Below are 13,454 nucleotides of genomic sequence, written 5' to 3' on the forward strand. Positions count from 1 at the left end.
TTCTAGATGGAAGTGGTCGTGGGTTTACAAGGTGCTGTCTGAGGATCTTTGGTGAATCTCTGCAGTGCATCTTGTAGATAGTACACACTGCTGTTACTGAGTGTCGATGGCGGTACAGGCAATGGATATTTGTGGACATGCTGCCAGTCAAACGGGCTGCTTTATCCTGGATGATATCAAGCTTGAGTGTTGTTGGGGCTGCACTCATCCAGGCAAGTAGGGAGTATTCCATCACACTTCTGACTTGTGCTTTGTAGATGATGTACAGGTTTTGAGGAGCCAGCAGGTGAGTTACTCGCCACAGTATTCCCAGCTTCTGGCCTGCTCTTGTAGTCACTGTGTTTATGTGGTGAGTCCAATTGAGTTTCTGGTCAATGATAACCCCCAGGATGTTGATAATGGGGGATTCAGTGATGGTGACATCATTGATTGTCAAGGGGCGGTGGTTACATTGTCTCTTGTTGGTGATGGTCATAGCCTGGCATTCAAATGTCACTTGCAACTGTCAGCTCAAGCCTAGATATTGTCCAGATCCTGTTGCATTAGGACACTGACTGCTTCAGCGTCTGAGGAGTCGCAAATGGTGCAGAACGTAGTGCAATCATCAGTGAACATCCTCACTTCTAAATTTATGATGGAGGGAAGGTCACTGAGGAAGCAGCTGAAGATGGTTTGGCCGAGGACACAATCATGAGGAACTCCTGTAGAGATGACCTGGAGCTGTGACCTCCAAAAGCCACAACTACCTTCCTATATGTCAGGTATGACTCTAACCACCAGAGAGTTTTCCCCTGAAACCCACTGATTCCAGTTTTGCTACAGCTCCTTTATGCCACACTTGGTAAAATGCAGCATTGTACGTCAAGGCCTGTCACTCTCACGTCACCTCTGGAATTCAGCTCTTTTGTCCATGTTTGAACCAAGACTGTAATGAGGTCAGGAGCTGACAGGCCCTGGCAAAACCCAAACTGGGCGTCACTGAGCAGGTTATTGCTGAGCAGATGCTGCTTGATAGCGCTATTGATGACACCTTTCATCACTTCAGTGATGACCAAGAGTAAACTGATGGGGCGGTAATTGGCCGGGTTGGATTTGTCCTGCTTTTTAGGCACAGGACATTCTTGGGCAATTTTCGACATTGTCGGATAGATACCAGTGTTGTAACTGTACTGGAACAGCTTGGCTAGGGGAGCAGCAAGTTCTGGAGCACAAGTCTTCAGTACTATTGCCAGAATGTTGTCAGGGCCCGTGGCCTTTGCAGGATCCAATGTTTCCAACCATTTCTTGATATTACATGGAGTAAATCGAATTGGCTGAAGACTGGTATCTGTAAGGCTGGGAACTACTGCAGGAGGCCGAGTTGGATCATCCACTCGGCACTTCTGGCTGAAGATTGCTGCGAAAGCTACAGCCTCATCATTTGCATTAATGTTCTGGGCTCTTCCATCATTTGCGATGGAGATATTTCTGGAACCTACTCCTCCAATGAGTTGTTTAATTGTCCACCACTATTCACTAATGGGTGTGTCAGGACTGCAGAGCTTAGACCTGATCCGTTGGCTGTGGAACTGCTTAGCTCTATCACTTGCTGCTTATGCTGTTGGTGTGCAAGTAGTCCTGTTTGGTGGCTTCACCAGGTGGAACCTCATCTTCAAGTATGCCTGGTGCTGCTCCTAGCACGCCCTCCAGGGTTGATCCCCTGGCTTGATGGTAATGGTCGAGTGGGGGATATGCCGAGCCAAGAGGTTACAGATTGTGCTGGAGTACAATTCTGCTGTTGTTAATGCCCACAGCACCTCATGGATGCCCAGTCTTGAGTTGCTAGATCTGTTTGAAGTCTGTCCCATTTAGCACGGTGATAGTGCAACACTACACGATGGAGGTTACTCTCGATGTGAAGGTGGGATTTTGTCTCCATGAGGACTGGGCGATAGTCACTCTTACCAATACTGTCATGGACAGATGCATCTGCAGCTGGCAGATTGGTGAGGATGAGGTCAAGTGTGCTTTTCCCTCATGTTGGTTCCCACATCACCTGCTGCAGACCCAGTCATTAACTATGTCTTTGTTGCTAAATGAGATAAAAGCCTATGGTTTTCAAGGAAAGGTACTAACATGAATAGAAGATTGACTGACTGGAAGAATGCAGAGAGCGGGGTAAAGGGGGTCTTTTTCAGGATAGCCGCCGAGTTCTGCAGGGATCAGTATTGGAACCACAACTATTCACATTATACATTAACAATCTGTATGAAGAGACTGTGGGGATTGTCGCTAAGCTTTCAGATGACAAAAGAAAGGTGGAGGCAAAGGTAGTGTTGAGGAAGCGAGGAGGCTGCAAAAGAACTTGGACATGCTAGGAGAGTAGGCAAACAAGTGCCAGATGGAATACAATGTGGGTAAATGTGCGGTTATGCACTTTGGTGAGAAGAACAGAGGCGTAGCCTGTTTTCTAAATTGGGACCGGCTTTGGTAGTCTAAAGTACAAAGGTACTTTGGAGTCCTAGCTCAAAACTCTCAAGATTAACATGCACATTCAAAGGCTTGCAAAAAAATGACTTTGTTACACTTTACAATCTCAAGTCTCCAAGATCACAATGCACCCCCAAAATTTCCTTGTTCTGAATTGTTCTTGTTCCTGCTCCTGAAGGTGCCTTCTCTCAAAAGAGCTCAGGCGACTATACACTGGCAAATATTCGGTACGCATTCGGTGCACACATTGTTCGTTAATGATGGCACACATTCTAGTGTGAAAGGCACCATGAACTACTCAACTGCACGGGGCAACAATGCTAAACCTGATCCTTCTGTAGCCTCAAGCACAGCAGGAATGTTAACATTGTTTGATGTGACCTGTTGTAAGCTCCTGGTACTCTGGCTAAATTCAACTACCATAACACTGATTGATGATAGAGTTTGGACTCCTCATGATTTCAAAGAAGTGGCACTGCATCTACTGAATGAACAGTTAAAATTCCTTCCACAAAAGTCTAAACATAATCTCAGGCATTATAAAGAGGAGTTAATGTTGGCAAGTGATGAGAGCTCCTTCATGGGCAGGGTACCCAGCAGCACAGGACTGGAGGACATTGCTCAGTTAATCACATGAAACCAAAGGAGAGAGTCTTAAAGATCAGATCATTGTCACAACCCGAGCCTTCTGAAGAGTGCCATTCACTGAGGCTAGGTTACCTGTCCAGCTCTTCCCAGGGGTGCAGAACAGGATGCCACAGATACCTAGATTAAGGAAGGAGAAAGAAAACAAATACCATTAAAGACATTCACTAACTCACTCTGCTTCTTTTCAAGAGAATTGTTTAAGTCACTGACAAAGAAATAGCATTTCTCAATGACCTGTGTAACTGTGGGTGTTCCTGGTAGTGGGGAACTGGGTGTGACTTGAGGATGGACTTGCAGTTGAGTTTTGGTTGCAGATTGGGACTGAGATGAAGCAGAGGCCTGGGACTGAGCCTGGGTTTGAGATGTGATAATGTGATGGCTGGTCACTCCAGAGAAGTTTGTTGTGCACACAGCCTGTGAAGTGCTGGTACATCCAGAAACCTGCAACAGACAAGGAAACACCAACTTCAAATTGCACAAACAGGTGGAAACAATTCTAACCAAAAACAGAAACAGAAAATGCAAGAAACACTCATTAAGGCTGGAAATATCAATGGAGATTTCGGTTTGATTTTTTTTAATCAAAACTGATCATGGCAAAATAGTACCATCTGTGCAGCTAGCTACCTGGCTTAAGGGGGTTTAATGTTGGTGTGAAGATGACTGGGGAGTCTAGACATCATAGTCTCAGTCCCAGAATAAGATATTGACCATTTAAGACTGAGGTGAGGAGAAACTTCATCTCTCAGGGGGTCATGAATCTTTGGAATTCTGGACTCCGGGGAGCTGTGGATGCTTGACTGCCTACTATATTCAAGATAGATACTAATTTTTTTTTGAATTTCAAGAGAATTAATAGTACATGAAACTATAGTCAAGGTAGATCGGCCATAATCCTACTGAATAAAGCAGATTGGAAGGACACAATTGCCTATTCCAACTCCTACATCTTCGATTCTTGTGTTGTACGTCAATTTCTCTTCATTTTCAGGATCTGGGAATCATTGGCGATTATCAACTATACCTTGCAGTGAGAGCTGGATACAACTGGCCATCTCTCTCAGCCATTTCCGAAATCAGTGAAGAAGCAACCACATTGGTGTGGTACTATGTTACAGATAATAATAACGTACCTGGCAGAATTCAATAAAACAAGCATTCTTTCCAAAAGGACATTAGTGAACCATTTGGATTTTTAGCAATGACACATTTATAGTCAATTTGACGGATACTTATTTTTCTTACTTCCAGATTTTTAAAATCGAAACAATATTCCTGTATCCTCTTCAAATCTGAAATCATATTTCTTGAATCATTGTCAAAGCTTGAAGGGCCCATTCCTCTGCTGTATAGTTAAAAGAACCACTATACAAAACCCAATCACCAAAAATAAACATTTGTTAAACAATTTTCAAGTCAAATCCTCAGAAACTTGACAAAAATTGAACTTTGGACTTGCCAGATCTTTCGGTATTTCAAATCCTCCCCAATTCTCCTTGATTCTGACTTCATTTCTAAGTGTTGTTTTTAGGTGAAAGGGTTAGAAGGTAACTGATAGTAGGAACAAAGTACGTATTATAACTCAGCTTCCAGTTTGAAGTCATATATTCTTGTTCTTATATTTTAAGATTACTTCTATTTTTATATTTTCACTATAAATTCTACAGTCACAATTTTAATGGAAACTTCCTGTGGAAACTTGTCACTTGGGCGGCACTGCTACCTCAAGCGCCAGGGACCCGGGTTCAAATCCATCCTTGGGCGACTGTCTGTGCGGAGTTTGCACATTCTCCCCGTGTCTACGTGGGTTTCCTCCAGGTGCTCTGGTTTCCTCACACAGTCCAAAGATGTTCAGGCTAGGTGGGTTGGCCATGCTAGGTTGCCCGTGGTGTTGATTAGGTGAGCTATAGGGGAATGGGTCTGGGTGGGATGCTCCGAGGTTTGGTGTGGACTTGTTGGGCCAAAAGGCCTGTTCCCACACTGTAGGGGTTCTATGATTAAAATGTTTTTGGGACTATAGTTATACCATTCTACCAGCAATGGCACCAAGCAACTCAAACTTGAGAAGGGGATATAATTACATCAATTGCCATCTTCAGAAAAAGTTTTCATTTTCATCGCACATTTGAATTCAAAATGCACAGTTAACTAAGTGCTCACAGATATGAGCATTAACGTATTGTCTTGATTCAAATAACTCAGATTACAAATAGAGGCTGGTCCTCCCATTTTGTTGAAAAGAACTGAGGACTAGAAACAAAAAGTGAAATTGCTGGAGAAAGTAAAGAGATCTGGCAGCATCTATGGAGAGAGAGAGAAACAGAGTTAACGCTAACTCTGTTTCTCTCTCTACAGATGCTGCCAGGCCAGCTGAGTTTCTCCAGAAATTTCAGTTTTTGTTTCAGATCTTCAGCATCTACAGCCCTTTGTTTTATTTTGAGGACTTCCTGTTTCAGGAAGATTCTGTTCAGCAAGGTTTAAGATAGATGGATACAGACATGGGGGGGTGGCGTTTATACAGACTATAGGCATGGATGTGTCTTCTGCTGAACAGCATGCATGGAACAAAAGTCCAACTAAGGGGAAAAACCTTTCAGAAAAAGAGAAACGATTTGGTCCTTTGGGGAAGACAGAACAAAAAGGCACAATCTTAGAAGTCAAGTTAATCGTGAAAGCAATTTCAGGAAACAATTTTCCCACACAAAGAATGGAAGGAAAGTACTTTTTATTCTTTCATGGGCTACAAGCTTAGCTGACAATGCAAGCATTTACTGTCCACCCATAACATTCCTTGAACTTCAATCCTGCATCTGGTGCAGATACACAAAGAGTGTGGTTAACATTCCAGAATTTTGAACCAGTGATAGTGAGCGAGTGGTGATATAGGTCCAAGTCAAACAGTGCACGGCATTGAGGGGAACATGCAGGTGAAGCTCCCAGGTATCTGCTGTTCATTTTTCTTGATGGCAGAAATTGCAGGTTTCAAAGGTGCCACTGGAGGAAGTTCAGCCAGTTATTGCATTGCATCTTGTCGATGATACATATTTCAGCCACTGTGTCTTGATGGTAGGGAAAGTTAATATTTATGGTGAAGGCTGGTATGAGGTAGGCTGCTTTGCCCTGGATAGTGTCAAGTTCCTTCAGCAAGAACAGGGTGCTGGAGAAATCCAGCAGGTCTGGCAGCATCTAAGAGACAGAAACAGAGTAAATCTGTCAAGTCCAGTAAGACATATCTAGGGAACAGAAAGGAGCTGGAAAATTATGGTTTTAATGAGTGTGACAGAGGGGTAGGATAACTTGGTAAGTTTGCAGATGACTCCAAAATTGATGGTACAGTGGACAGTGAAGAAGGTTATCGCACAGTACAACCGGACCTTGGTCAGATGGGCTGAAGGGTGGCAATGGAGTTTAATTTAGATAAATGTGAAGTATTGCATTTTGGTTAGGCAAATCAGGTAAAGACTTATATTGACGTGACTATCCTAGGGAATGTTACTGAACAAAGAGACCTTGGGTGCAGGTTCATAGTTCTTTGAAAGTGGAGTCACAGGTAGAAAGGGTAGTGTAAGAAGTCATGTGGTACACTTGCCTTCATTGGTCAGTGCATCGAGTGAGAGAGTTGGGGTGTTATGTGCTATACAGGACATTAGTTAGGTGACTTTTGGAATACTGTCTTCAATTCTGCTCTCCTTGCTACAGGAAAGATGTTGTTAAACTTGAAAGGGTTATAAAATATTTACAAGAATGTTGCCAGGGTTGGAGGTGTAGTAGCCTCCTGGCTGCTGAAACACAGATAGATTGCTAACTTGGCCAAACTGCAAGGGATGCTGGGTACATTGGCCAAGTAAAACACTGAAATCACAAAACCCACACACCAGACAGTGCAAACACAGCATCCATGTGCTAATGACATTAGCATAATGTAAAGGCAACAGCTAGCCTGGACAGACGTATCTCCAACAATTTATCAACCAAACAAAGGAGGGCCCAAAAAGAAAGGCACTGGGTCCTGCTACACAAAGAAACAAACATACCACGCCATTCAAATGATTGACATTGTTTCAAACTATTAAGGGAGTCTCCCTGATTGGCCAGAACTGTAGAAAGTTCCAGAAAATCCATCTAAAAAGGTACAAAAACAGGGTTCACTTGTAGGTCATTTTTTGCACCCTCTTGGATCTTGTGAGGAGACCAGCATGGCCGAAGGCAGAAACCTGCTGACCATCCGGACAGAGAGGAGAGGAGAGGAAACAGCTTCGCAGTCCCACAGAGATACAGCAGCTGCGCAAATCTACAAGAGATTCAGGAAGCATTGTAAACTTAAGGGGCTGAATAGGATTAGAGATACTATTGTTTTGTAGTAAAAGATTTTGTAACTTGTTTCCTAAAAAGGTTGGGACTGTATTAGATTGGTACCGGCTTGTGTTTGTAGTGATTTGACTGCTTCCGTATTGTGGGACACCTGGACAAATTCATTCAAAATATTCCAGTTGTAGTTGTCTAACTTGTTTTAAGGAGGTAATAGATAACAGAGTGTTTAAGCTATAGGGATAGGCTGAATAGGCTGGGCTAATTCTCTTGAGTATCAGAGGCTGAAGGGTGACCTTATAGATGTTTGTAAGATCATAGGGACACGGATAGAGTGAATAGCCAAGGTCTTTTTCCCAGGGTAGGGGAGTCCAAAACTAGACGGCATTGGTTTAAGGTGAGAGGGGAAAGATTTAAAAGGGAACTAAGGGGCAACTTTTTCACGCACAGGGTGGTGCGTGTTTGGAATGAGCTGCCAGAGGAAGTGGTGGAGGCGGGAACAATTACAACAATTAAACAACATCTGGATGGGTACATAAATAGGAAGGGTTTAAGAGGGATATGGGCCAAATGCTGGCAAATGGGATTAGTTTAATTTAGGATATCTGGTTGGCATGGACAAGTTGGAACAGAGGGTCTGTTTCTGTGCTGTACACCTTCATGATTCTAAGCAAGTGGAACGAATAGTAACAACACGCAGAGTGATAATGGAGGTAAACGAGGGGTAGATATGGAAAATAAATGTAAATATTAGCTGTCTGCTGAGAGCAAAGTCAACAAGACACAACTGAGGGATGGTGGGAATGTAAGATAATTGGAGCACAGAGGTCATACTCTGAAGTTGATTTCTACATTAAGATAACAAGGTGTGAAGCTGGATGAACACAGCAGGCCAGGCAGCATCAGAGGAGCAGGAAAGCTGACGTTTCTGGTCTGGACCCTTCTTCATTTTCTGCCTGGCCTGCTGCGTTCATCCAGCTCCACACCTTGTTATCTCAGATGCCATCATCGGCAGTTCCTTCTATCTCTGAGTTGATTTCTACATGGATTTCTATAGGTTGCAATATTGATGCCTAGAGGCTGTAAAGTGTTGAAATGTTTCTCCAGCTTGCGCTATTCTTCATTGGAACACTGTAGCAGGTCAAGGATGGAAATGTCAGTATGGAAGCATAATGGTTTATTTAATGACAAGCAATTGGAATGTCAGGATCATTCCTATGAACAAGATGTTCCTCAAAGCGGTCACCCAGCCTCCAGTTGATCTCGTCAATGTATAGGTGACAACATCAAGAGCAGAAAATAATACAATTAAAATGTTGCTTCACCTTGGTCCTCCTCTGTCAGTTGGATAAAAACCATAATTTTCCAGCTCTTATCACCCCAAAGAAGAATCATACTGGAGTCAAAATGTTAATTCTGTTTCTTTCCCAAATGCTGCCAGAGTTTCTCCAACACTTACAGTTTTTATTTCTGAACACCAGATTCCACAGTATTTTGCTTATATTCAGGTTTCTTAAGTATTGTTGGAACTCCACTCAAGAAGACAGGTGGAAAGCATTTCACTAAACTCTGTTCGGTGCCTTGTAACTTGTGGACTGAACTTGGGAAGTCAGGTAGTAAGTCAGTTGTGGCACAATTCCGAGACTCTTGTGACCAGAGTATTCATACGGCTGATTTCATTAAATTGCTGGTCAATGGTAACCCTCATAGGATTGCCTGGCACTTATGAAGCAAATAGCATCAGCCCAGACCTGAGTGCTGACTAGGTCTTGCTGCATACGGACAGCTTCAGAATCTTAGAATCACAGAATCCCTATAGTGCGCAAAGAGGCCATTCACCCCATCAAGTCCTGCACCGACCCTCCAAACAGCATCCCTCCCAGATCCTGCCCCTATCCTCTCCCTGTAACCCTGCATTTACCACGGCTAATTCACCCGGCCTGTGGATCCCTAGACACGACAGAGCAATTTAGCATGGCCAATCCACCTAACTTGCACATCTTCAGACTTGAGGAGGATAACGCATACGCAGGGAGAACAGGAAAACTCCACGCTGTCACCTAAAGCTGGATGTGAAACCAGGTCCCTGGGGCCATGAGGCAGCAGTGCTAACCACTGAGCCATTGCATCTAGTACTAAGACAGATGGATGAAGTTGAGATACAGATCAACCATGGTGCAAGTTAACTCGTTCACCTTGCTGCTCTATCCTGCAGACTGAAAATAAAAATGGCCAGCATGCAAACTGAACCTGAATCATTTTGCCTGCTGGCTGCGACAATGTACGCAACAAGACTAGAACTTTGGTGGTGTTGCACTTAGCAGCTCATTCACATACTACCCACCATTTTCAGAAAGCCATAACAGTTTCTTCCCAACAACAGGTATGATATTTTCATAAACAATGCTATTATCAGGTGGAGTAATATGACACTACGCACAACATTTGTCACAGTATGCACCATACCCATTCCAGTAGTGTGGAAAAAGATTCACCTGCAAATCCATAATGCTTACCAGAGTGGGAGCTGCTGTAGGGATGGGTTGTGAAGCAGCAACTGACATTGCATTAACTGGCGAGGCTGCAGGTTGAACTACTTTGGCTTGCAATGGATGTCCTGGCCTGATTGAGGAGATGGTCATGGCCGGCTGAAACCACAGATGCCAGTTAATAGAACAAAACACATGATCTCAAGCATTAGTCCACACAAGGCACCAGGTATCATGTGTGAATTTCTTGGCGCACTGAACCACAATTTCCAAGGATATCTCACCTCTAACTCTCCACAATTTCGAACTCCATGACTCTGGCACACTGGTTTCTTAAATATTTTAATTCACCCATATACTCACTGACTTTATTTTAATATGGGCCATTTGGTCCAGGGTTCTCCAACACATTACGCTTTAAGTGGAGGCCATGCCAAAAACCAGCATATCAATGAGACTCAGCCAGAGCTTCCCATAACCAAGACAAGGGGGAAAGAGGAAGGAGTTTTCAGAAAGCCAAGAAAGCAAAGTGACAATTTCTTGTTTGACCTGGTTTACTCAAAAACTACACAATAAGCCAATAGCTTTTTGGTAATTTCTGTCATGTATAGCCAATTTAAATCACCAATTGTTGGGGAAGCAACAGCAACACAAACTCCAGATTTTAGTTCATCTCCTTGATTGCTTCAACTCGATGCCCCACCCAGGCTTCACAATTAAACCCTTTCAGTTTCTGATACCATGTTAGAGAAACCACTGTGGTCCACCTGAGTAGTTCAAAATTGCAATCCCTCCTTCACATACAAGCTATCCAGCTCCCTCTTGGACTTACCATGATTCTCCAGACTGAGCTAGCAACAATCAAAATTAATTAAATCTCAACAACTTATAATCTCTCTCAATACCTCAAATCTGTAGGTTTATTATGGTTAAAATTCATCCCACAAGTTCCATGATCAGTTTTCCAAGGCCAGGAAGGGCGTCAGCAGAACACCCTTCCTTGTCCAAACCTATCTTACTTTTCAAAGTGGGACAGAACACCAACGCTTCACACTGACGAGGTTACCCAGCAGGATGACAAAACGTCTGCGATTAAACACACTGGCTCGGTGAGCAAGTCTACAACCTCATCCCCAATCCGAGCTACAAATCTCCTCAAAAACTTGAAACAATTCAAAACATCTGGGCAAAACAAAAAAATTCTTGGAAAAACTAGAGCTCACCAGTGTCCCAAGAACTGACACAGAAACCTTCTGTTGCAACAGAAAATGATCATATAATCTCAGTGATCGGAGATAAGTATCAAGCTGAATGTTAAATGTGTGCAGTCCCACCCTGCATCCCTGTACAGTGTACACACCAATTCAACACTGACCAACAAAACAATTAAGGTTTGGTCAAGTGACACCCTGGACATCATAAATCCAGGCCACTGTTGTGTTTTCCATCTCGGCTTTTTACCTAATTGACAGCTCATGTACTTCTCAAATTCCTATACTCAGCCGAGCAGAGGAGGACCATCAGTTGTCTGATAGAATTTGTGCAGTTCAAACAAGTAAACGTATATGGCTTTTCATCAGGATTATATGGAAAATAATGCAAAAAAAGATATTTATCAATTATTTCCAACAACAACCAAATTGAAAACTATTTTCTGAAGAACATTAGAGAAATGAAAACAAGGTCATTTAACCCATCAAGCCAACTCTGCCTTTCAATATTTCAGAGTAGTGGCAGTCAGATTGCCCTATGACCCCTTGTTGACAACACTGGCTGCCATAATTTGTGATTTACATTTCTAGTATCTCAGCTACTTCAACAGTTTCTGTGAAAGGTTACGTCCATCAAGTAAGTGTGATGCTTGGGAGCCACATGTAGTGTACCAGGAGACAAGGTAGGAATGGGTCAGGTAAGTGACAACATGCTTGGTAGGTGGTGGGGCAGGAGTCCCAGGGGTAGAGTGTGGGATAGAGGGCATCAAGCTTACATGGAAGGTGGGGGGAGATTACTTTGTGGGTCACTTTAATATTTAATCAGGGCACAATAGCTTTTTAATTACCTAACTTCTCCTGGGGAAAGTATTTCCTTAACTGTGGCATAACTCTCCAATTTAAATGGATACTGTGAAAGGGTCCCAAATTTGTGAGCATTACCCATTGGAAATTTCAATTTCCCAGGCAATTTGCTTTAAGTCTGCTTTTTGGGGATTCCGCAAGGTCCCAGCACTCAACTCCCATCTATGTTGTAGAAAAGATGATCTGGATAGTGGAAAATCTGGGCTGATTTGATTGGGACTTCGCCCACTTCCCTGCCTGACCCTCTAAACTCCCTTCCAGATCAAATATTTTGCAACTCAGCTTTGAACATATTCCATGACCCAGCCTCAACCACTGTCAATGGCATAAAGTTGTAAAGACTAACAAACATCCAAGAGTAGTTGCATCGTCATATAAGTAAGTAGCTAGAGATAGTAAATACACTGGTACTAATTTTCAAAGGGTCTCTAAATTCTAGAAAACTTCCCAACAACTAGAAAACTAACAATGTAACTCCCCTGTTCAAAAAGGAAGGGAGTCAAGATAGAAAACTAAAGAAAAACCGAAAGAACTGCAGATGCTGTAAATCAGAAACAAAAACAAATTGCTAGAGAAGGTCAATAGGTCTGGCAGCATCTGTGAAGAGAAATCAGAGTTAATGCTTCGGGTCCGGTGACCCTTCCTCAGAACCTGTTCTAAGGACCGTTAACTCTGATTTCTCTTCACAGATACCACCAGACCCGCCGAGCTTTTACGGGAAACTAAAGGTTGGTTAGTTTAAGATCTGTCATCGGGAAAATGTTAGAGTCTATTATAAAGAATGCATAGGTGATCATTGCAACAGTATTGCTTCAAGAAGAAGAAATCGTGCCTGACCAATTTATTAGGATTCTTTGAGGTTGTTACATGCAGGATAGATAAAGGGGAACTAGCAGATTTCCAAATGGCATTTCAGTAAGGTACTGAACACAAGGCTGCTAAATAAATACTCTTGATATTAGAGGCAGTATATTTGCATGGATAGAGGATTAGCCAAATAATAGAAGACAGAGGTAGGATGGGAGATAGTAGGAACTGCAGATGCTGGAGAATCCGAGACAACAAGGTGCAGGGCTGGATGAACACAGCAGGCCAAGCAGCATCATAGGAGCAGAAAGGCTGACGTTTTGGGCCTAGACCCTTCATCAGAAAAGGGGGAGGGGAAGGGGGTTCTGAAATAAATAGGGAGAGAGTGGGAGGCGGATAGAAGATGGATAGAGGAGAGGATAGGTGGAGAGGAAACAAACAGGTCGAAGGGGCGGGGATGGGGCCAGTAAAGGTGAGTGTAGGTGGGGAGTTAGGAAGGGGATAGGTCAGTCCAGGGAGGACGGACAGGTCAAGGGGGCGGGATGAGGTTAGTCGGTAGGAGATGTGAGTGCAGCTTGAGGTGGGAGGGCGGCATAGGTGGGAGGAAGAACAGGTTAGGGAGGCGGGGACGAGCTGGACTGGTTTTGGGATGCGGTAG

General features: G+C 43.4%; 1 protein-coding gene across 1 annotated transcript in view; it reads right to left on the reverse strand.

Annotated features, from left to right (window-relative positions):
* Window positions 1–13,454, reverse strand: part of LOC109911923 (transcription initiation factor TFIID subunit 4-like) — a 151,159-nt gene that overhangs the window by 96,297 nt on the left and 41,408 nt on the right. Inside the window, exons 3-5 of the mRNA XM_048605910.1 lie at window positions 9,942–10,073; window positions 3,352–3,558; window positions 3,190–3,234 (exon numbers count right to left, since the gene is read on the reverse strand). Of these exons, the coding sequence (XP_048461867.1) occupies window positions 3,190–3,234; window positions 3,352–3,558; window positions 9,942–10,073 (384 nt within the window). The remainder of the gene's footprint in view (window positions 1–3,189; window positions 3,235–3,351; window positions 3,559–9,941; window positions 10,074–13,454) is intronic.

Source organism: Rhincodon typus, chromosome 15 (assembly GCF_021869965.1).
Source record: "Rhincodon typus isolate 14 chromosome 15, sRhiTyp1.1, whole genome shotgun sequence".
NCBI lineage: Eukaryota > Metazoa > Chordata > Chondrichthyes > Orectolobiformes > Rhincodontidae > Rhincodon > Rhincodon typus.